This window comes from Phaethon lepturus, unplaced genomic scaffold (genome assembly GCF_000687285.1).
Source record: "Phaethon lepturus isolate BGI_N335 unplaced genomic scaffold, ASM68728v1 scaffold20745, whole genome shotgun sequence".
NCBI lineage: Eukaryota > Metazoa > Chordata > Aves > Phaethontiformes > Phaethontidae > Phaethon > Phaethon lepturus.
This window is the reverse complement of record NW_010541783.1, coordinates 16,187-40,245: the sequence shown is the minus strand read 5'-3', so window position 1 is coordinate 40,245 and position 24,059 is coordinate 16,187. Positions and strand designations below refer to the sequence as shown.

At 38.1% G+C, this 24,059-nt stretch overlaps 1 protein-coding gene across 1 annotated transcript in view; it reads right to left on the bottom strand.

The window, feature by feature from the left end:
- Nucleotides 1-274: 274 nt before the first annotated feature.
- Nucleotides 275-24,059, bottom strand: part of IMPG1 (interphotoreceptor matrix proteoglycan 1) — a gene marked incomplete at its 5' end in the record, with an annotated part of 39,041 nt that continues 15,256 nt past the window's right edge. The window contains 4 exons of the mRNA XM_010287831.1: nt 275-314; nt 2,960-3,170; nt 6,857-7,076; nt 7,856-8,427. Of these exons, the coding sequence (XP_010286133.1) occupies nt 275-314; nt 2,960-3,170; nt 6,857-7,076; nt 7,856-8,427 (1,043 nt within the window). The remainder of the gene's footprint in view (nt 315-2,959; nt 3,171-6,856; nt 7,077-7,855; nt 8,428-24,059) is intronic.

Sequence of the window (24,059 nt, the reverse complement as noted above, 5' to 3'; positions counted from 1 at the left end):
AGATTCTTTATTCCTTCACGTGTTTCAGTGGCTGCCACGTTAGCAAATGGGTATACAGAGTGGAACTTTGTGGCATAGAAGCACTTAAGAAGGGATTGTAGTTGTCGTATCAAGCATCCAAAGAAAACAAGCTTTTCTTTGTGTGTAATTAGTACAAAGATCCTTCCTGGTAACATTGAAAAACAGGAAACTCAATAGAATTTTAAAGCTCTTTAAAATGGTCACAAACCTTGGTTTTGTCTCGCTGATGCTGGAAATGGAAGAATTTCGGAGACTAACTTGTCAGTCTTGGCTTTGTAAACTCGTCTGGTGACCTACAACATTAAAAAAAAGAAACCAAAACAGTAGATTAATGATTATTCCACTAAATCACAAAAATCACTCAGGTAGGATGGACCACCAAAGCCATGCAAGCGAGCTGTAAGAAAAGCAGTTCTATAGTCCTGTTTGTTATGAAACCTGCACAGCAGTAGATGTGGAAAGCAAATAAATGAATTAGTATTTTTAGTTCTGAATTGCCAAGAAAGAGATTAGAATAAAATTTGCTTTAGTTGCAGAGTTAATACATGAAGATGGGCCTTTTATTTGAGGTAGGGCTGTTTGTTGAGGGGTAAGAAAAGTACTTCCGTGCATTTTACCTCCATGCTGAATTGTGTTTTCAAGTTCATGTAATGCTTCGTGATCAATGATCTCTGACGAACTGACACAAGCACTTACACTACAAGCCGTATGACAAAAGCTAGTTATGGGTTCGTCGTGTTCAAAAGCAGGATTAATCCTTACAGCATTTTCTGAATTGCAGCTGTTGAGAGTAGGACTTCTACAATGCAGAACATTTTTGTTTAGGTAAGATTTTAAATGGTAAAAAAAAAAAAAAGAAGGATTATCTTGAAATGTGAAGAAAAAAATTGTGAGCAGCTTACTGCAAGTCAGAGTTTCTTTTGCTTTCTCTTCTTAATTTAATAATTAAAATGATGAAAAGAAAACCAAGGCTTAGTAGGCCAAGAATGAGAGGTTTAAAAATGAAGGGTTGTATGGGTTCTGGAGCAAATTTTGCACAGCGCTGTCCTTGGTAAAGCTCGTGTCTACGTACAGGGCATCTAAAATAGGGAGAGGAAGAGAAAAATGTGCAGAACTCTAAGACAGAAAATACAGAGTACCTCAAATGAAAACAAAGGAAAATCTGCAATTAAATACAAGCACAGTATTCCCAACATAATTGTTATGTGTCTGTATGAAATAATGTGATTGATAATAGAGGAAAGGAAATACTCTTAATTCATGTGAGTGACTGTTAAAGACATTGATATATTCTCTGACAACCTACAAATTTTAAGGAAATTACGCATTTGGAACATCTCTGACAAATTTCTAACCCCACAGGTGAAGATGAAATAGCATTTGTGGTTTAGAAGTTCAGGTGTGTTTTGGAGTAATGTCTAAACACGTCTTTGAAGACTTTGTTCTGTTTATTGGTAATTTTAATCTGAGTAGCAAGATCTGAAATAAGGTTTTACTACAAATAGCTGCCTTTTAAAGCAAGGGGGAAGATTGTCATATTTTATATGAGAACACAGGGGTTCCAGTTAGTGGAAAAACTAACATGGTTCTGAGTAAATTCATAAGCACAAGTGTTTGACTAAAGCAAATAAAAGGCTAAAATTTTCTCTCTGCAGACTGTACAAGTTTGCACAAGCTGTCAGTCTGAGACTGGCAGTAAGTTTGTTTGTAACTTGCTATGATTCACAAAAAGTTTCATTTATTATTTTTATTACTTTTGTAATTTCAAATGATGGTTTGGTTATTACTGTACATCAAGTCAGGGCTTCTCTGAAATGGAAAGGTGTTATTTTCCTTAGTGTGTTGGTCTTGGAGAAGCAGGCTATACTCTTTGCTACTTCAGTAAAGTTTTGAAGAGGACATCTTTAACTCACAGGCTAATTTCTAGTACAAAATACTGCAGCTGCACTACTGTGACTCCACAAGTCAGGAATTTAGTAGTAACTGTGGTGAATTCAATATAATCTTATTATCATTATTGCACTCACTGGAGAAAATGAATTATGGTAGTTTTGTTGTTACAGTGAAATTATCATATGAATAATTTGCTCAAAAGTCTTATTTTTTGATGTTAATCCTAAATACACTAAAAGATGTATCATTAACCTGGTAAAGTCAATATTAAGAGAGAATAAACAAGTGCAAGAATTATAACTTGTCTCTTTATACACGTGGCTGGGCAACTACCATGTGCCAATCTGGTATACAGAGTTGCACATAGTGCTCTGGATAGTCTGGTCTTACAATGAGATGAAACTTGATTCTTTTAAAAGAGAGTTAATATGTTCAAGCACTGTGGTAGTTTTCAATATTGAATTAACATCATTTCATGTAAAAATCCTTATGGAATGTTTTTGCAGTTAGGTGAGCTGCTAATCATCAAGTCTTTCCCAGAAAGCCCTGAAAGCAGCTTCAGCCTTCGTGTGGTCTGGAATCAGAATAGTGTTCATAGGTGTGTTTATAAGAATATAGATTTTCTTTTTAATACAACTTAGAAAACAAAAATTTCTTAAAATACTAATATATAATCAATAGCAAAACCATGAACCTGTTATCTCATTTTTCTGAGATGTATTTGGAAATCTGAAAAGGATGCATGGTTTTGTACTTGTTATCTCTGCTAGTGATGCTGAATTTGTAATAAATTTCTAAAACATCTCTAAAAAAATAACTAGATCATGATGTTCTATGTGTACCAACAGGCAGAAATGGATTTATCTGTAGTGAGACTATGCTGAAGAAGGGTATTGCAGTGTAGCTTGAAGTGTCTGAATGTTGAAGTCTTGGCTTATTAGCATAGTTTATGCTGTTGAAAAGTATATACACAGCCCTGCCTGTTCATGCAATAGACATATCAGGTGTCTGTTAACAGAATTCGTGTTAAGCACCGTTTATTTACCTGCAGACAGCTCCTCTTCCTGGAACTAACTCACATTTCCCACCATTGATGCAAAGGTGGGGTTCTAACTCACACAGGCTCCGACAGGGTAATCCGTCTTGGCTTGCGTAACCAGGTTTACAAAGGCAGTCGGCCTCTTTTGTCCCATCGTTCATTATACATTCAGAGAACTCGTCACATGCCATGAATTTGCATGGGTCTGCCTGATCAGCTGTAAAAGATGGTTAAATCATTAATTGATGCATTACCCCAAAGTAATTTGGCAGGCTGTGTGGCAGCTAGAGGAAACAATTCACATTTACTGGCCTGCTACGTTTGCATGTTAATAGGAGGATATAGTCTAGCATAAAAGGACACACATCCTTCTTTCTGTAGATGACACAGCAAGCATGCAAGCTTATATTTAGTTGTACATTTGTTTACCCCATGACTGTGGTTTAATTTTCATCTCACTGACAAGGATTTTCACATATGAATATTCTGATCCTTTTTTACTCTAAGTGCTAGTTTTATACTCATGGATACTATGCTGCAGCCTTGCCTATGTGTAAGAAATAGTTTTGTCTGTAATAGTTTTAAACACATCATTTAGGACATGACCAGGGAGAGAATTAGGTTATTGAATATTACACAGTACTTTGAGGACTGCAACATAGAAGTACTGGCACTGTCTAGAGAAAATACATGCTTGCAGGGCTTTTTTGGAAGTGCTGTGTTAGCATTGGGAAAACTTGCTGGGTTTTTTTACTGTTGTTTTTAAATATTAGCAAGGAATGCTTCTGTGAGGTTAAAGGAAAATGAGTCTGCTGATTTTCATAGGAAGGCCCAAATCAGAGACAGCCTGAAGTCCTAACTTCACCTGTCATTCCTTTCTCAGTCTCTGCTTCTTCCTAGAAATTAAAAAAAGACCCAGAAGGAGTCATTTTAACCCAGTGCTCAGCCCAGCTGTGTGCTGATGGAGTGATGAGGAGGAGGGCTACATCCACCAAACTTGTCTCATGGAGGCAATTCCCTGTGTACTGTGGGGTAAAGCCCTTGGATAGAAGGGAAAAGGTGAGAAGCAGACCAGGGGATACAAATTCCATTCTTGCCAGCAAAGAGTTTCAATAAGATGTGTGAATCTAGAAAGGGAAAAAAAGAACAACAACCAAAAAAGCATACAAAGACAAGAAAGGAGAGCACAGAGAAGGACGTGAGATCAGATACAGAGATATGAGCTGGGCTACACAAGACACTGGGTCCTCTGTGACCAGACCGGTTCAAAGGAAGTTTGCATGTGGCAGTCTTAGCTGTAGAGAGGAACTTGGTCTCAGATCTGGTTTATAGAAATCAAAATCACGGAAGAAAACCAGCCTTTTTTAGTTATGTAGGCTTAAAATTTCTTAAGAAGAAAAATCAGTAATTTAAAAAGATTCGTACTGGATATTACAGCTAATTCCTGTAGGTACTACCTGGGCTGAGAATTTTCTTCCAGAGCCACTTCATGGCCCTAGATGTTCTGTAATACTCATTTCAATAAAAAATGAGCGTTGCATTCTTCATAGTAGTACGGGAAATCTCAGACACACATTAGGATATGCTTAACTGGTAGAAATTAATCCATCAAAGCTGTTCACTTTTAACTCCTCTATAATTCTATGGCTAGTTCCTTTTTTATTTTTTTTTTTTAATTTGAGACTAGTGAGTCTTAGGATGCTTAATTTCCCTTTGCTGTATGCAATGTGCACGTTAATTTGGGATCTACTTTGCTCCTGGACTGTAAATGTAGGCACATATAAACTCTAACAACTGGGCATCAAAGTGATACAATAAGTTACAAGGCAACTTTATTGTCAGATAAACCCTTGCTTCTATGTTAAAAAAAAAAAAAAAAAGAATTCCAAGTATTTGGAATTCTGGTCAGTGATACTACTGGTCATTAGCCCTGGTCATTGATATTACTGATTAGGAATTACAAAGTTTAGTTTCTAATGAAACAAAAACAATGGGCAGATCAAAAGGGGCTATTAGCTCTTAGATTCTTGTTTTGCCCCATACAGAATTTCACTCCAAGCAAAACCAGAACACTTCCAAAGGAAAATTGGTTAATAAAAGAATTTGTATGATTAATTGATCAAAACAGTAGCAGCTGCACAACTGCATGTCTCACGTAAGTCTCCCCGGTTTTGATGGTCACAGTTTACCTTTCTAGTAGTGGAAATAAATGTTGATACTGCTAGTAAGGAGACACAGGCTCTAAGCATTATCCAGGGTTGTGTGCTGCAGTTTTTGGAAGTTGAAAGATCTCAGTGCATTTCTATTTGACAAGTAGAATTAGTCATGAGCATTTTGCTGGGTTAGAGTGTCATTTTTTGTGATAATGTTTCATTTCCCTTAACAAAGTGTTGGACTATGTACCTGCCACACTTTGTCATCTTTTCTGTTTTCACTTTGTTTAAATTACAAAAAAAAAAAGCATGCAAATATTTTTAAAAGCCCACTATTTTGTTATTTATCACTAATGCAGTCAGCCCTTTTTGCAGCTGCTGAGTTCTCATACATATTTTTGGGCTCTCAGTTCCCACCAGTGTTTCAGTTTGGTATAGCATGATTACCACTAGATGGCTCTTACTTTCACAATAAATAGGAATTGGCCTAATTGACCTTAATTTACTAAACAGGTTGGGTTGTTTTGTTTATTGTTTTTCTGAAGTGAAAAGACAGTAGGGCTTTGAAACACCTGTATGGGAATATACTGGCTTTCTAAACATAATTTCTTCTATGTTGATATTTTACTACTGCTCATCAGCCTTGAAAGAACATCTCTGTCAGCAAACCCATTGTGAGATCGTTTTCTTGAATAAATGTTGAAATACCACATCAGTAAAGCAGGCAATATGGATGAAGATGAAAGATTTTTGAGTTTTTCTGTGTTTGCATTTTAGCAACTTCATCATTTTAATTTTTATTTAATGACAATATACTATGAAAGCAGAAAACATGTGCTAGTCCAAAGTTCACTCTTTCTAGTGAACTCACGTAATACTATATTCAGTAAAGCATCAGTTTATCATGGCAGTATTTGAAAGTTTGAATATTGCAATTTCGTTAAACTTTCTTTACCACACACTACCTATGCTCTTAGTGGCCACAAGGAGATACATAAAATGAAAACAGAATAGAAAATGCCTGCATGATTTGTAAATGGATTTTTGTTCTGGAGTTGTCAGAGATCTGTACATAAAAAAACAGCTTAACTAAATCTGCTAAAGGTATCTGCATGTGAAGGTGTTGGTATTTTTCTTCTCCGTGCCAGTGGACCTTCCAGCATACAGTAGTGTCCAGACATATTTGAAATTTATTACATCATGAGGGATGCTGGAATTACAAATCTATGGAGTGCTGTATATAGCAATGCTCTGGTCAGTGAATATCTGTAGAATCCAATTATTCCTAGAAATTATCTCCTTCTGTCTTGAATTCTATAGTCCTTTAAAAATACATTTAATGATGCCCAGAACTATGGTTTGCTTACAACATTGCAAAAATCATCAGAAATTATGTTTACACACTCAGATGCAAAGCTTGTATAAATCACTCCTGTAAACTGCACATCAACGTTCTTTACACCTGTCTTTGTGTAGCCCTTATTCTAGTGAGTTTTTAGGTCCCTATAGTTGGCCCTGGAAAGCAGTTGGTTTACATGCATAGACCAACACCTCCACCCAGCGTTTCATTAGAGTACAAAAATATGCCTGCAGATAATTGAATTTGCAATATCTTGGTTTTTCTTATTACTCCTGATCACTGGGAGGCTATTGTTAATATTGTTATTTCCAAAACTGTAATCCTTCTGAAGCTGTAAAAGATTTTCTGCTTCGTTTTGGTTTTGCGCATACGTTATTAACGCAATCTTACCTGGCTCAATATCCAGGGAATAGCTGTCAATCTCCAAATTGAGGTGCTGGGCTGCAGCATCACAGAAATCTTCCAAAACACAGTGTACTGCTTCTGTGATATTGTATGGCACTGTCCTGGCAAATTTCATTTTGCTATTCACTATCACACTTCCATTCCTGAAGTTAAGTATTTCCAGGTGCTTAAAACCGGTAAGGTTGGACTGAAGGTATGGAAGTAGCTGCAAAACAGAAAGTTGCCTTTATTTTAACTTACTGTAAATGTCTACCTGCTGTTGAGTTCTCTTATAGTCACTTTTCATTATCAAGTACACACGTCACACACTTATTTCTTTTAATTTAATACAATTCTTAAACTCCACCACCAAACTCCCTTTTCTGTTTAGCACTATCATCTGCTGGATTTGTGCATCTTTCTCAATGTATTGAGCTGGATGGGCAGCAATTTCCCCTGTAATGAAGTGCACAGCAGTTGGGGAGTTTATTCATCTGGAAGAAAAAAAATCACCTCACTCAAAAGCCAACTTTAATTATTTTCAAACATTCAATCCAGGCAGGTTAAGGCGTAGCATAATAGGCATGTTACTGAGCTGACCTGCTGCCCTATTGTACCCATAGAGAAAATCCATATCTAATCACATTCCCCCTGCTAAGCTATGATATATTTTAAAAGGCCTATTTTTAAATCCAGCATGTAGACACAAGCCTTAGATGTAATCAGCACTGCTATACTGTTGACATGAATCTAAGAAAAAGCCAAATAAATTACGTCAGGCATGTATCTGGAGTCTCTTGAACAAGTAAAAACTTTCATTACTGACTTCATAAAATCTTTTTTCATACCCTGACAGCATTCCAGGCTTATGGGTCCTTTAAAAATACAGCTTATCAGACTGAATTGTAGTAGGGTCTGATATTGTTAAAATACTGTGCTCTTCAGTGTAGTTCTTTAATTTGTGCCCAACTATTGTATATGTTGTTCAAGTTGATTTTCACCCACCAGTTGCACGAACTGTTGTTCTAGTGCTTTGTATTCTGCCGAACTCCTATTGAAGAGGTCATCAGAAAAGTGCATGTTTGTTACCCTCAGGCTGAAGAAAACCACTAGTTCTTTGCCTTTGGCTGCGGTTGTCATGGAGCTGGTAGTTACATACTTCAGCGTAGGACCTGGGGTGGCTTCTGCAGGCTCAGTTGACAGCACTGGGATAAAACCGCTGCCATGCTCCACTTCATCCAGTGCTGCTGTGCTCACCAGATCGATGTGATCTAACTCGGCAGCAATATCCTGCACTCCTGTCCTGGTGCCATCAGGAGGAATGCTCCCAGATGCTGGCACTGAGGAATCTGGTACTTCAAGGGACTGTTCGATGATCTCGGAGTGGCTGTAGGGTGGGCTGGTTGCTGCAGACAGCAGTGCTGTTTGGTCTGATGGTACCACATCTGTAATAACATCTTCAGGCTGCATGGTAGAGAGATCACTTGAACCAATAAAGACAGGCAATGTTTTGTAAATGCTGGCTGTAACTAAAATGTCATCCCCTGATGATTCTGGTTCATCCATGATCTTAACTGCTGCAGGAAAACGGGAAAAACAAATAGCTATTTTGAAAAGCAAGCATAGCAAACATCAAGCATGGAAACAAGAAGGATATTATATTTCTACTAAAGCGTTTTAAAAAAAAACAAGTGTTACCACTATTTAAGCATGAAACTGTTACTGATTTCCATCACCAAGGAACAACTACTGGAGTAAAACACTTCATCCACATATTTGAGTGATGAGATTTCTGTGAGTGCTATGTTTAAATAATAATTATGCTTGGTAAGTATTTCCTGAGCCATTCCAAAGTGCATTTTTGTTTTGAAGGTACATAATCACACTGTCAGTTTATATTGCTGAAAGAATAGAATGCAGCTTTGAGCTATCTGCTCAGATCAGTTGTATGCTGGAGTCATTCTGTTCCCCTCTACGAGAGGTTAAAGCTATTATTTGCCAGTAATCATAAAATGTTGTTAAGAAAAACAGTACAGCCTCTTCAGATGCAAACTGTGTTGATTTACCTAAAAGACAACAGCACCAGTGAAGACAAATTCAAACCTTAAAAAATCATCTGCTGCACCTGAAGCAGCCCTTTGATCCAGATGCTGAACTTTTATGAGGTCTTCACTGGGGCTTAGTGTGGATCTAGGATGTGTGATGGCTAAATCCAAATCTAAAGCCTGATGAATGAAACTTTCTGAATTAGGCTTGCAGCTACCTGGCCACAACAATTTAGTGGAAAATGATGGCCTCCAAGCAACAGATACCTACCCAAGCTGATGACTTTGTCCTTTTCTAGTGATATAGTTATGTGGGCTCTTCACGTGGGACTTTCAGCAGCCCCCTGCAGGCAAAATCACTTACCAGCTGATAGGAAAGAAGTTTTCCTCCAATGAATGAACTCGTCCATTCCCTATACATTAATTTCCTCCCACTGGCCAGTGAAACTACTAAAGGAGAGCTGACTTTTGCATTGGGAATAACCTCGACTAAAGGAGGTGGCAGCTCTCCTGTCCATGGCATAGGAGTTACCCATGGATGTTCTTTGTGTCTCTTTCCATTTCCTTGCTTTGAAACAAGTAAGGCCCAATTTTTTCCTTATTGTATTGCTGCTTTTAGGAACAAACGTACATTTTCAACAAAGAAAATCTTAATATGAGATAGCTGTCTATTTTCTTGACACTGTTAATTTAGCAGCAAGTACTAGCTCTTTGCTTCCTCCCTGCAGATACGATGCCTTGGTCTAATGTGGATTATTTTCTATATAGCTTTATATAGACCCATTCTGCTAAGCTGACCACAGTTCTCCAAACAGCAAAGAATTGCTATAAGGCACAGTATGTGGTTTTACTAGAATTAGATATTTGAAAATAATTTCCTCCCATCTGGTTACTACGTAAACCTGTGTTAAGAGCTGCTACATAAATATTTTTTCTCCTTTATAATTTGTTTTATTATGTATGTTGGAGTGTATATATGGTGATTCAGTGGTAGTAAAGATATAAATAAAAACATGCTAATAAAATAAGTTAATAGGAAAATAATAAATAGTATAATATAAATATAAAAATAATACATAAATGAATAACTAGTATAAATAGTAATAGAATAAGTAAAACACATAACAGACTGACCAGTGGTTAAGCTATTGGAGTAGGTTGTGAGACAGCTAGATTTACTTTTTTGTTCTGCTTCAATCTCCTCAGGAGTCTTAAGAATATGCCTTTGTGTGGTATTGATCTCATTTCTAGGAGACATGTAGAAGTGAGGTGCATCCTCTAAGCCAGTCATCTTTGCTTCCTTTTTAGTCAACAGAGAGACATTTGTCTCACTTGAAGAAAACCATCCATACATATGCTGGATCTTTTGAAGTGCCTGTATCTTTCTGTTGACTTCAGAATATACACAACGAATTTATGTAAGATGCCTGGTTTTCCCCTTGGTTGCTTTTACCTAAATCAATCTCTTCATCTCCTTGTAGCGTTATTGAGGTTCACTGATTTCTCTGAGGTGCTCAAGTATTAGACTGATGAGGACTATTAAAGTTTTTTGAAAAAGGGAAATCTTTCCATTGTGCTGTAGTTTGACACTACCAGCAGGGTAGTGTGGTTCTAGCTCTGTTGAAGGGTCAGTGAATTTTACTCTGGAATACCAGTAACAATGGTGTTACCAGAGTGTTCTTCCTCCCATTCTCAGTTGTAAGATTTTCCATTTGTTGCAAGTGTTTCACATGCCTTGGCTAAGGGAAGAACTAGGGTTGTTTTGTCTGTTCTGTGGGGCAGTGAACTTCAGGAAACAATTTCCAAAAATAACCTGGGTAATCTGAAGTAGAACTCCTCAGATAAGGCAGCCTGGAAGGATCATTACTGCATCAACTTCTATTTATGCTGTCACTATATTAGTAACTAGTGCAAATGTTATTCTGTTACAAATAAACCTGTCTGAAAGCATAATGCATTTTAAGACTGTATTTAACAGGTATTGAGTAATAGATGTTAATGTTGTATTTCAGTAAGGTGCTGAGGAATATCAGGCAAATTATTGCTAGATCAGAGTTTATCACAACAGCGGTGCACGTTCTCATAGCTATGCATGAAGAAGCATTTTAGAAACAAGATGTGGACTACTCCGACGGGTAATGTGCTTACCGTCTACCGACTTCCACATGTGCTACTTTCTGGATGCACAAAATATAGCAAGTTTGTAAAGCAACTGCTTTGCAAGATGCTTCCCCTCTTTGGAAGACCAGTTATTAGCTACTGTTACATGTTCTTGCACGATTCCCGTGTTATCTTGCAGCTCAAAGTAGACCAGTCATCAAAGACGGTTTGCAAATTGTCCTGGACAGCTGCTGCTGCTGATAGAATCATAGAAAGGTTTGGGTTGGAAAGGACCTTAAAGATCATCTAGTTCCAACCCGCCTGCCATAGGCAGCTTACTTGTAGGCCCCCTCTAGGTACTGGAAGGCTGCTATAAAGTCTCCCTGGAGCCTTCTCTTCTCCAGGCTGAACAAGCCCAACTCTCTCAGCCTGTCTTCATAGGAGAGGTGCTCCAGCACTCTGACCATCTTTGTGGCCCTGCTGTGGACTCACTCCAACAGGTCCATGTCCTTCGTATGTTGGGGGCCCCAGAGCTGAACGCAGTACTCCAGGTGGGGTGTCACCAGAGCAGAAGGGCAGAATCACCTCCCTCGACCTGCTGGCCACGCTTCTTTTGATGCAGCCCAGGATATAGTTGGCTTTCTGGGCTGCAAGCGCACAGTGTCAACTCATGTTGAGCTCCTCCTCAACCAATACCCCCCAAGTCCTTTTTGGCAGAGCTGCTCTCAATCCATTCTCCATGCAGCCTGTATTTGTGCTTAGGATTGCCCCGACACAGCTGCAGGACCTTGCACTTGGACTTGTTGAACCTCATGAGGTTGGCTTGGGCCCACCTCTTGAGCCTGTCAAGGTCTCTCTGGATGGCATCCTTTCCCTTCAGCCTGTTGACTGCACCACACAGCTTGGTGTCACTGGCAAACTTGCTGAGGGTGCACTCAATCCCACTGTCCATGTCGCTGACAGAGATGTTAAACAGCACCAGTCCCAATTCCGACCCCTGAGGAATGCCACTCAACACTAGTCTCCACTTGGATATTGAGCTGTTGACTGCAACACTTTGAGTGTGACCATCCAGCCAATTCCTTATCCACCAAGTGGTCCATCCATCAAATCCATGTATCTCCAATTTAGAGACGAGGATGTCGTGTGGGACAGTGTCAAATGCTTTGCACAAGTCCAGGTAGATGACGTCAGTCGCTCTTCCCTTATCCACCAAGGCTGTAACCCTGTTGTACAAGGCCATCAAATTTGTCAGGCATGATTTGGTGTTAGTGAAGCCATGTTGTCTGTCTCCAATCACGTCCTTATTTTCTGTGTGCCTTAGCATAGTTTCCAGGAGGATCTGCTCCATGATCTTGCCAGGCACAGAGGTGAGCCCGGCCTGTAGTTCCCTAGGTCTTCCTTTTTTCCCTTTTTAAAAAAGGCGGTTATGCTTCCCCTTTTCCAGTCAGTGGGAACTTCACCGGACTACCACGACTTCTCAAATATGACGGATAGAGGCTTAGCAACTTCCTCCATCAGTTCCCTCGGGACCAGTGGATGCATCTCATGAGGTCCCATGGACTTGTGCACTTTCAGGTTCCTTAGATGGACTTGAACTTCATCTTCTCCTACAGTGGGCAGTTCTTCATTCTCCCAGTTCCTGCCTTTGCCTTCTTGGGCAGTGTGGCTTGAACACTTGCCAGTGAAGACTGAGGCAAAAAAATAGTTGATCACCTCAGCCTTCTCCAGATCCCAGGTAATCAGGTCTCCCGTTTCATTCCAGAGAGGATCAACATTCTCCCTTGTCTTTCTTTTATCAATCACTGACGTACCTCTAGAAGCTTTTCTTGTTGCCCTTGATGTCCCTGGCCTGATTTAATTCTATCAGGGCTTTAGCTTTCCTAACCTGATCCCTGGCTGCTTAGGCAATTTCTCTGTATTCCTCCCAGGCTACCTGTCCTTGCTTCCACTGTCTGTAGGCTTCCTTTTTGTGTTTGAGTTTGTCCAGGAGCTCTTTGTTCATCCATGCAGTCTCCTGGAGTTTTTGCCTGACCTCCTCTTTGTTGGAATGCATGATGGACAAACATTTTTTTTATACTTTGGCACACTGGAACTAATCAGTAGGAGCTGGGTGCTGCCAAGGTTTTCCAGAGACCAGGTCTTAGTGGAGCTGTCTGCAAAGAAATGGCATGCTACAGGGGGTGCCTGTTTTGCCCTTAAATCTAGCTGGCTGATGGTAAGCTATTGAAGATCACCCAACTCTGTCAATATTTAGCATCCTGTTTCCATATTGGACAAGGCAAATTTTCATTGTCAGTCTTGTTGCCTTCATCTGCATGCATGAAAACATCTTCCCTCAAATGCCTCATGTTAATGGGTCAGAATATTTGGAAATCAGAATGATTTATATGACAAAAATTCCCACTTGATAAGAGACTGTATTTCACCTGGTTTGGGTTAGATATTTAGGGTTGAGTTCTAATCCCATATTTAACAGCATTGAACTCACTGAAATCAATGGAACTGTGGTAGCATAAAACCTGAGCAAGTGAGATCAGGATATTTGGATTTGCCTTGAGGATCAGGAGTGCTCAATCCTATGGTCCTTATGGGAAAATCTTTCACATGATGAGCTCCTCCCACCTCCCTCCCACATCCCCAGTGGCTGTTCATGACTGAAGTGTACAAAATAACAAGTGAGCTTAGAATACCGGTGATTCAGTAAAGTCTCTGAAGCTCACTACTAATATGAAGCATCTGTGTTGGGTGGGATGCAGAGAACAACGAAGTGCTGCATTCTCCTTTACTGCAAAGGCAGACTGGTGATCTGGAAGCACAACAGGACTATAAAGTTGGTGTATCAAATTTCCATTTAAACTAGCACAGTTGTGCAGTCTCCTTTTATTTGTTGTGATATCTAATTTACACTGCTGACAGTATAGTACAAGGGCTACAGTCCTAGTCCCTCCAGTCTTCGAAAAGAGCCAAAAAAAGAATAGCAAAGTGCTGTATGGAACCCAGGGTTGTACATGCCGCATGTAATGCCAAACGCTACACCACAGCTTGATGCCCTGATACTTCACTGAGAACTTGAGATGCTTTTCTGTTGTCATGTCCTCATGTTTCTTGTGTAATCAAGGATACGGACAGATTAGAAAAACAAAGCCTAGTGATGTTCTCTGTTTACAAAGCTCTTGTTACCTGTTACACTGGTAAGGAGTGAGAGTCACATATTAGTTAAGGGAACTCAGAAGATATTTCTTAGCATTAGTGCTGGAGGCATTAATGCAGGATGATCTACTGACGGGATGAACCTGCAGCTCCACAGAACAACCTTCTCTCAGCATGACAACACACACTTGAGCATATGATCATGATGGTATTTGTTAGGCAGATTATGTTTTAGAAAGAAGTAACTACAGGAGAAAGAAGTACTGAAATGGCTTTGAAATTGCAGCAAGTTTGAAACAGAATAACCAGATATATATTGCACATTTAGCATATAGCTGTGCATACGTGTGTGTATATATATATAGTCTATGAATAGACTATAAAGGTCTTCTGGCATCCTCTTATTACAAGCAAAGTAACTTAAAAGGCCTTGAGGGCATACCAAGATGACCTCTGTGCACGTATCACCTGCTTTCATAAGCTGCCAATTCTTATCAGTCACTGTCTCTCCAGCTGAGAGAAACAGTGACTGATCACAGAGGGGGTGTTAGTCCCTTGCAATGTGAAAGTAAATGGCTTTAAATGGCACCTAAAAGGCTGCTGGATGCTTGCTGAAGCACACCACCAGTCCTGAACCCAGGGGTTACTGACCCCTTCTGTTGGTAGCACTTTGTCTAACGTGTCACATTACTGCTGCAAGACTTGCCTACACAGGTGACATGTTGGAATCAGCAGTAAAATTATTTGCAACTGGTTTTGCCAAGCTTTTCCACTGTCTGCATGAGACTCTGTTAAAATCAGTCTTAAGAGGTTAAAAACTATGGATGAAACAAAGATGACCTAGACATCTGCAGTGAAAAAACCCATCCTTTGCACTTAAAATATTGTTTTTTTAAAGAAAATTTTTATAAAGTTGGTTTAAAATACATTATATTTAAAAATATAAACAAAATAAAATTGTTTTTATAAATAAAACCAATATATATTTGTTTTAAGACTAGAAATAAGGAAGAAATTTTTCACAATGAGGGTGGTGAAACCCTTGCACAGGTTGCCCAGAGAGGTAGTAGATGCCCCATCCCTGGAAACATTAAAGGTCAGGTTGGACGGGGCTCTGAGCAACCTGATCCAGGTGTCCCTGCTCATTGCAGGGGAGTTGGACTAGATGACCTTGAAAGGTTCCTTCCAACCCCAACTATTCTATGATTCTGTATGTGCATATATATATAATTTTGAAATGGAACACAAAATACACTTAAACTGGTTCATTGTAAAGCAAGTATTTGTAAAAATTCAACCAGTTTTCCTTGTAGATGACATTTTTACAGGAGAAGGCTAGAAAAAAAACAGGGAATTATTTTATGAAACCTCTAAATGTACAAACACTGAAGATTTAGACATTCTTAATCTCAGCATATTTCATTTCAACATACAGTTTGGTCTACAACACTATCATTCAGGTCTAGGGAGCCCACAGAGAGCACAGAGGAAGATGCTGAACTCAAATACACCCCCAGAGTAACCATATTGAAAGTTAAACAATGACATGGAATTAAAAACTGCTATCAGTAATAAAAACCTCAACTCTAACTCTCAGGCACCACTTACCCTCCCACTAAGATTCGCTGAATTCTCCAGATGTTTTTTGTATTACATGGACAAGGCAGGATTATATTGTACTGAGGAGAGTTTTATATCTAAAATTAAACTGCTGTTGGTAAAGATGTGTAAACACTAAATTAAGAGCCAATTCCCTGGGCACACTGCTATATTAAATCTTTGCAAAAAGAGTGCTACCTGTAGGCATTTATTCCCAAATGACTGAGTAAAATACATAGGTTTGACTAATCAGAACGAATCAACTACCATTTCAACAACTTTATTTTAGGTGTCTAATTAATTGGTCCTCTTATGTTTTTTTAAGTGAGTAAAACACTCCTAATTGACCATGAATAAGGACTTATTGTTTGGGAAAGGTCAAATTGTCATGAGACATTTTTCTAGTGGGTTTGCATTAATAAGCAGGCCCAGAAGGTTATACATTAAGCGGTCCTGGTATTTAATTTCATTCATGAACTTAATAAGCAATGACATTTCTTATTGGCAATAGACAAATTTTCCAAGTCCACCTACAGATATTGTTCTGTATATGAAAATTACTTTATTACAATGTACATGTATATATTTGTATACATGCTGGCTGAAGAAAATAACTAACGAAGGAAAAAGTTTGCATTTAAGAGTTTCACCCATAAAGCAGGGTAAGAATCTCCTTATGGGCAGCTCTGCTGATAAAAATACCGGATGGACTGGTACAGCAAGTAGCTGGATTCAAATTTACATATTTTGTGGGTGCCTGAAATGTCACAAAATCCCTGGATGCAGGACTGTTGTGTACAAACAAATAAATAAAGTGCTGAATTTTTGTTTGAGGTATTTCATTTTTAACTAGGGCACAAGTAAGATGAGGATTAAGGGAATTAAGAGAAGAGGATCATTAACCTAACCTGTCACAACAAATGTCTTGCAGCACATAATTAATGATTGTCTTTTTAACTGTAAAGCCAAGCCAGAAGAGACAGAATGATCTATGCCTGTCATTCTGTCTGTCTATATGAACTCTCCAGAAGCCAGGTTCAGCGTCCAGTGAAACCAAAAGAACTTCTCTGCACTTCCCTGGGAGTGAACCCCATCTTTTCTCCATCTCCAGTCCTAAAAATTCTTGTATCTCCTGACCTTTTTTCTTAGCATCCTCACTGAAACTTTTTGAGTTGTCTAATTTTTCATAGAACAGCCTGATAGCTGCAGCTCTAGCTCCACTATTACGTAGTGCTCTGTGTAAATTATATAAGCAGCCTTGTTTATTCTGAAAATTTTCGTACTTTGCAGCTGTGCTTCATCATCATCTTCTCACCACCAAAGATACAAATAAATGTCATTCGGACATGATGTCACAAGAGGAGTATTTTCTATCCTAATAAAATACTACTTAGTAATGATAATGTCTCATTATTCTCAGAAAAATTCAGTTCTACCTGACACTCTGAAAACTAAGAGGATAATATAAAATTTGCAAAATCAAGACCTGAAAAGCTAAAACACTGTAGAATTTGGGGTGTTGAGCAACTACAGCTTACTAATCTTGTCTACGTTCACTGTGAAAGAATCTTCCAAGGGTGCTTCTTTAGCTGGGCTCTACACACTGTCATCAAGGCCCACTTCCTACTTGGTAACAACTGGACGACCCTGTTTTACTGAGTTTCATGCTTATCTGAGTAATTTGGCTGGGGCAACTGACTGTGTATTTGATTTGGGATATTTGCTCCTGAACAGAGTTATGACATGGTCCTCATCGCACTTCGAGATCTTTTCCACGATTCCTTTTTTTGGAGGTCAGTAGTATTATATACTTCTGCAATGACTGAAGACATAAAAAGCAAAGAATTCTTCACTTGTTCGTCAAAGGTGCATAAAGTTTTAGAGTAAATCATTAAGAACAAAGCCAAGCCCTGACTACTTTTACTCCCCTGCAACTTTGCCCTCAGTGCAGCTAATCCTGCCTGAGAGAAGCAGAATGACGCTGAACAGCCTGACTGCCCATAAACTTTTCACTGATGTAAATTAGCTGGTCTTACTCAACTCACACAAAGTTTTCACTACAGAGAAAGAATTCCCTTTACGGAATGTCTGAGGTTTAATGTTTTTGTTGATCCATCTCTCCTTGGGAAATGCAAGCTCCCTTTGCCTTCTTGGCAGTCAGTCAGTAGCAAAAGGGAGTCATGTTTGCCTTTAGCAATTTCATGTTTGGGCACTGTACCTGTAAGAGCCCTCTGAAACATTGGTTTCTTGTGCAATTACAAATTCATTTTTTCTTTGACTATCATTTTCACATGCATTGGCCAATGCATGGCTGAAAAACAGTAATTTGGCTTGCCATTTTCTGTTTTACTAAGGGCTTGCTTTACTTCAATTAACTATCTGCTAATAGTTTTCTCATTAAAGCTTTTTGCATGTTTTTTCAATAAGCGTATGTCTTTAAAGCTTTGAAATAATGCAATAAACACATTTAATACATGATTTTTTTTAACTTTTTCAGCTTCAAAGCAGTCATTGAAGCACAACAGTTGGAAATACAATAGATATACAATTAATTGGGCAAGCTTACTTTATAGACCTGTGTGAAATTCATATACTGAGAGACTTGACTGTTAAATTTCAATGACTGTCTTTGGCTTTCTCATGTTTCAGTAGTTCTAAAGGATTAAGCATTTCAGAAACACATAAGTACTTTGAACAGTACAGGAACAGCAGGTGTTTTAAGCATCCCCAAAGCTCTGAGTAGCAATGTTTGACTTAATTCTGCACTGAAACTATGAAACAGAAGTAGCTGAGGAAAAGGGACTAGAGAGCAGTCAGTGATAATCTGTTAAACCTGGGCCTTGAACCATCATCCCACTACCATCTTTCCACTGACTTCAAGAGCTGCTGCACCTGGTTGTGGTGACTGTTCTGCCTCTCTAAGTTAAGACTCAGAAGAGATGCAGAAACACCCATTTGCCTCAGCACTCTTCTGACTACAGCAGGTCAGTATTTCCATATTAATTGCTTTAGGCGGTTGACAGGATTCACACTCATAATTAAGGGATTATAAAGTTGGATGTTAAGGCAGTATTCCTGTGTTTTATAAGAATACTATACAGACAGGTGTATAATTAGATACCTTGTATGGACAGTAGGTCAGTGGTGGGTTATTTCCATAACATGACAAGTCACTTTTACCATTTACAGAACCTTTACCTCATCTGCTACTGAGATTGCCAGATAAAATGACATTCTAGTGCTCAAGAGTTCAAAAGTCAGTTTTCTGATTAAATTAATCCCTAAAGAAATGATTCAGCAGAGATTAGAATGCTCTTGTGAAGTAGGGGAATTAGTAAGTACATTTACAATGAAAACATTTAAAAAATCCCGGAGGCTGCTGTGACTATTATTTATTGTGAGCTATTTTGTATTGAAGTTCTGCACTATGTGCTACCATAGAAAAATAATTTTAAAATATATCTTAAACAAGATACCGATCTAAACTGAGTAAGTCTGAACTTGATTGGTATTCACATAAATGGATTAAATAGAGAAGCAAAACTGAGCAGCAGTGAATTTGCAGATACAAATACACTTCTACAAAGGAATGGAATCAAAGCTGAATAGGAAACATCTTGCTTAAAACCATGGCTTCAGGAAGGTTCTTATTCCCTTATGCCCATTGTTGACTGGTCTACATTGAAATTTGAAAGATTTATTTCATTAGTTTAAAATAAAAAAATCTGTGTGAAAATAACCTAAAGCTTTACAAACACCTTGAAACATAAAGAAGCATCCATCCAAGCATTGCAAATACTCTTGCATGTCACTGTAATGATTTTGGAGCTCCCCAAATGGAGAACCTGGAACCTAGAATACTCTTTTTGATTTATTTTACTTTAGAATGATTAGAAACAAAATCTGACTGGTTACAATACCTATCCTTCAGAATTGAAAGTACCCTCCAAATCCCTGCCCATTTTCTCAGCTGTGTGATAGGAAAAGAAAAGAGCAAATTTTTGTAGGTGATGGGACCATCAGGCAGTTTTGTGGTATTGAAGTTTATTAGTTTTCAAAATGGTAAAAAACAAAATAGAAGTCACACGATATAAATTCAATTCATATGTTGACCCAAGGACCTAAAAACAGAAAAGACAAACATGAAATTAGAAAGTTAAAACCCATGACTCTCTTAAAATCTTGTCATCAGATGAGCATTTTAAGACTTGCCAAGAAAACTGAAAACACTGGAAACATTTTTTTTTTTTCCTAATATATTCACTTGTATGTGGAAACCACGGAAGTAATGGAATGAAAGTCACAGAATGAGGAGTATTTTATTCTCCCCAACTGCTGTGCCTTGGATGTAGGCAATCTGATTTTTCTCATAGTTTTGAGGTTGAAGAAGTGACTGTGAGAGAGAGGTGGAAGGAGATATTTAACTAGGAAGATCCTGCTGGTTTTAGACTATGTTGCATTGTAAGAATGCACTTCAATTTTAGTGATATTGATCATGAGTTTAGACCAGATGCCTTAGCGCTGACTTGGCTTGTTAAATCCATCCATCATGGTTGGATTCTGAATCTGAGCAGTTCATAATAGCCAGAGCACCATTGTTTAAGGAGCAGGCAGTTTAAATGTTAAAACCAACAATAACTACACAGAACAGTAAAATGGATTCATACAGCCTTTAGCTGTATGTTTGCTTTGAAATTCCCTAAGAAACCTTCATATAACACTGGTGTGGAGAAGTCTTAAGACATACGCTAGTTTCCAAAAAAGTGACATTTAAATAAGTATTTGGCTTGTTCTCATGTAAAACTTTTGGATTAAGATACTTGGATTGCTCTTAACTCTTGGTGGTAGCTGTGGTACTTTCAGGCATGCATTCTCTTCAAGCCACACTACTTTTTTCTTTATTGGAGCTTTGCAGTATCATGTAGGCATATTCTGAAGTTCTTAAAGAATTGTTTAGCGCAATTTTGATTTACATTCTTTCACTTTAGAGTAGCAGTTAATGCACAATTCTGAAACGAGGAATAAGATATTTAATAGGGATAAGATTGGAACTTATCTTAATGATCTAAGACAAGTTTAGCCAGATCTTCAGCCCCTGCTCTAGGCAACACAACCATTTAGGGGAAAGGACTGAAATATATTACTGCTGCAGTATTTTGCCAACATCATTCCTCCTCGTCTCTTGAAAAATAAACTAAAACAATGGAAAGTTTTATTGAAAGGTGTTGCTTAGGAATTGAAATCCTCAGGTATGACAATGTCATTCATGAATAATACTTGTTTTTTCAGTCAGTCCCTGGTAGGTTTTGCTATGCCAACAATACCCTCCTCCCACTCTGCTTGAAGGCCCATCATTCCAGATTGCATGGCAATAAAGATGGTTATTAAAGGAATATTTGGCCATATATAAAATTTTGACTGTAAACTCAGTTTACAGTTACAATCTGTTATTGGCACCACTATTCTACAAGTATTGTACCCTACAATAGTTTAATTTAAAAAAAAAAATGCACCAACTAGGGAAGAATGAAAAAGAAACCTAAACAAGTAAAGGCAATAAAATGAACAAGAAACTAATTTGTTTGCATCCAGGCTTGGTTTAATCATGTTCTTACTGATGCACATAATGATCTTACCACTCTACAGAATGAAAGTGAAACATCTGCCTCCTTCTAACTTAGACCTGGCTAATGTTCTTGAAATTGTGTTTAGTCCTTTCCTCCATATACGTTTTTGTAAAGTTGCATTGAGAAAGCAATGTTAAGAACATATTGGAGAAAATGTTGTAATCTTCAACCAGAAATCAGAACTCTTTTTTTTCTTTTTTTTTTTTTAAACTGCAATGTGCAAATATATGAGATCTATACTGTCAGGAGCTTTGCTCATTCTAGATTTTCACAAAAACACAAAACCCGTTAAATTTAATACAAACATTATTGCAAATTTGCATACATTTAAGATTTTTATGTCTTTTTGTCTGTTAGTTTTGAATACTATGGCATCTTTCAAATTGAAGAACATACAGCTTAAATTGATATTAACATCAGTGCCATCTATGTGAGGAATCTCAGGTATGGCTGAAAGAATAAAAGCTGGAAGGCCAAGTCCTCTCTGTAGCTGCTAGAGAGAGTATACAACTCCATCCAGAGATGTAATTCAGAGTACGCAAGTTACAACTTGCCCTGTAATTGTCTAGTGCAGGTGTCATGAATTATTCTCTAACAAGGAATTCACTATTAAAAATGCCAGGCTGAGTTCAAATGGACCTTCTTATGCTGGAAGGATACTGTATCCTCCGAAGAGAGGACTGTAATAATTTTAAAAAATTAAAATTTTAGTACCATTTGATCATAAGAGATTATTTCTCAAACTCAGCATTTCTAGTAAGACCAAGGATTTTTAATGAGTAAAGGAAATGCATTATTTAGGGCATATTAGTCTCAGCAGTGCCACTTTACCTGATATTTGTTCCAGCTGGACTATCTGACATGTAAACTTCATTAGCTTCATTCATTTATAACCTGGCAAAGGGTTATCTTATACCCTCAGCCTAAAAATCTGTGTTATTTGTTTTAAAATATTTTTCATATTTTACTACTGCACTGGTCACAGGTTTTTCAATAATTTTATTCATGACATTAGTATGTTATTTTTCAGCTTTCTGCACACAAGCAGAAATGTGATCATGGATTGGTTTTAACACAAGATGGGATCTAAGACTGGAATGTACGAAAGCCTATGCTACATATGTTACATCTCACTTGTAGTGGAAGGTTACATGCACCAGTGAAAAGCTTAAGTTTTGACTAGTGGGCTGATTTTAAGTGAACAGTATTATGGTGACTTTGGAGGGAGGGGGATGATTAGTTTGGAGTGAAATAGCACTGAACATAGAAAGGGACAATCAGGGAAATGCTAATTATAGGAGAAGTGATAGCATTTGGAAAACAGAGGTACTGAAGGATGGTTAGCTTTGAGAGCCTAAAAGGGAACATGTGAGGTGCAATGAGAATTAGCTGCAGGAGCAGTGGAGTTTACTAGCAATGGTGATGATTGTGTGAGAGGAACCCCAAGCGTGTGTGCAGAATATGAGCATCTGGTACAGGTGTGCACCCGTGGAAACAATGGGATAGCAATTTGTGCCTGTGTCTGGGGAAGAGACTTCAGAGTAAAAAGTATGAGTGAACAAGTGGTGGAGCACTGAGGTATATCTTCCTGCTACCTATGTGGGTGGAGAATGAGGTGTTAACATTTTTTCATTATACACGTAGCTCAGCCTCTGGATAAGCAAATTTCCTTTGCAGAAATATAAGTTGTTTTCTGTACTTCACGCAGTAATTTCAATGAGTCATTGGAATTTCCAATTGCATAAGTAAAGTTTCACTCGTTTTGGTTAATGTGCATTTATATTTCGTATTTGGAGGGGCATGAATAAGAACTTCCATTTGAAGGAAGCAAAGCTTAACCTTAAAGTAAAACTGAACCGAAGTGATTGGATAGCTTAATAATTTAAACAAGAAGTGATGTGTTAAACTGGGAAAATAGTAATCTATTTCTCTCATACCTTTTTGCTTGGATTAGTAATTTCATGTTAGTATTTTTAAGCATGCTTTGAACATATGATACAGGTTTTGTTCTATTCAGGTTGTTCCTGCTTTTCCCAGCATGTAGATAGCTGAGCAGCAGACTGTCATTAAATTTTGGCTATAAGCTAATCACATACTCTAATATCTTTATGACTCCAGAATATCTGTAGTACTCTTCTAGTAGTAGAGTATGCAATTCTAACTATCACAATGGTGAACATATGATGAACTTTTTCTTAGATTTGATGTATCTTAATGTAGGCCTGCTGAAATGTCTGCATTCAGCTTCATCTTCCGTTCACAGATAACTTTTAGGCTAATCAATATTGCATATAGTGCTTGAGAAAATGATGTAGCTAGACCTACCTGTTCACTTTTTCAAGCATCAGACTGAAGCAGCACCTCCAACAAAAGATTCTTTGCACATCTGAAGTGGCAAGTGACAAGTGAAAGGGCACAGAGAGGAGCTGATGGGGGGAAAGTTGAGAAAAGCCTGTCAGTTTATGGTCAAAGAAAACATAAGAAAAACAGAAAAACATGCAAGAAAACAGTGGAGTTCTTACCCTGTTAACCATCGATGTGAAAAAAATGGTGAGTATTCCTGGCACAAAGAATGGGTGAATTCCAATCCTGCAAACATCCAGAGAGGTTCTTGCAAGAAGTAATGGGATTTTCTTTTCTGTGACAATGCTGGTTATGCCAAATAGAAAGCTATGCTAAGCACAG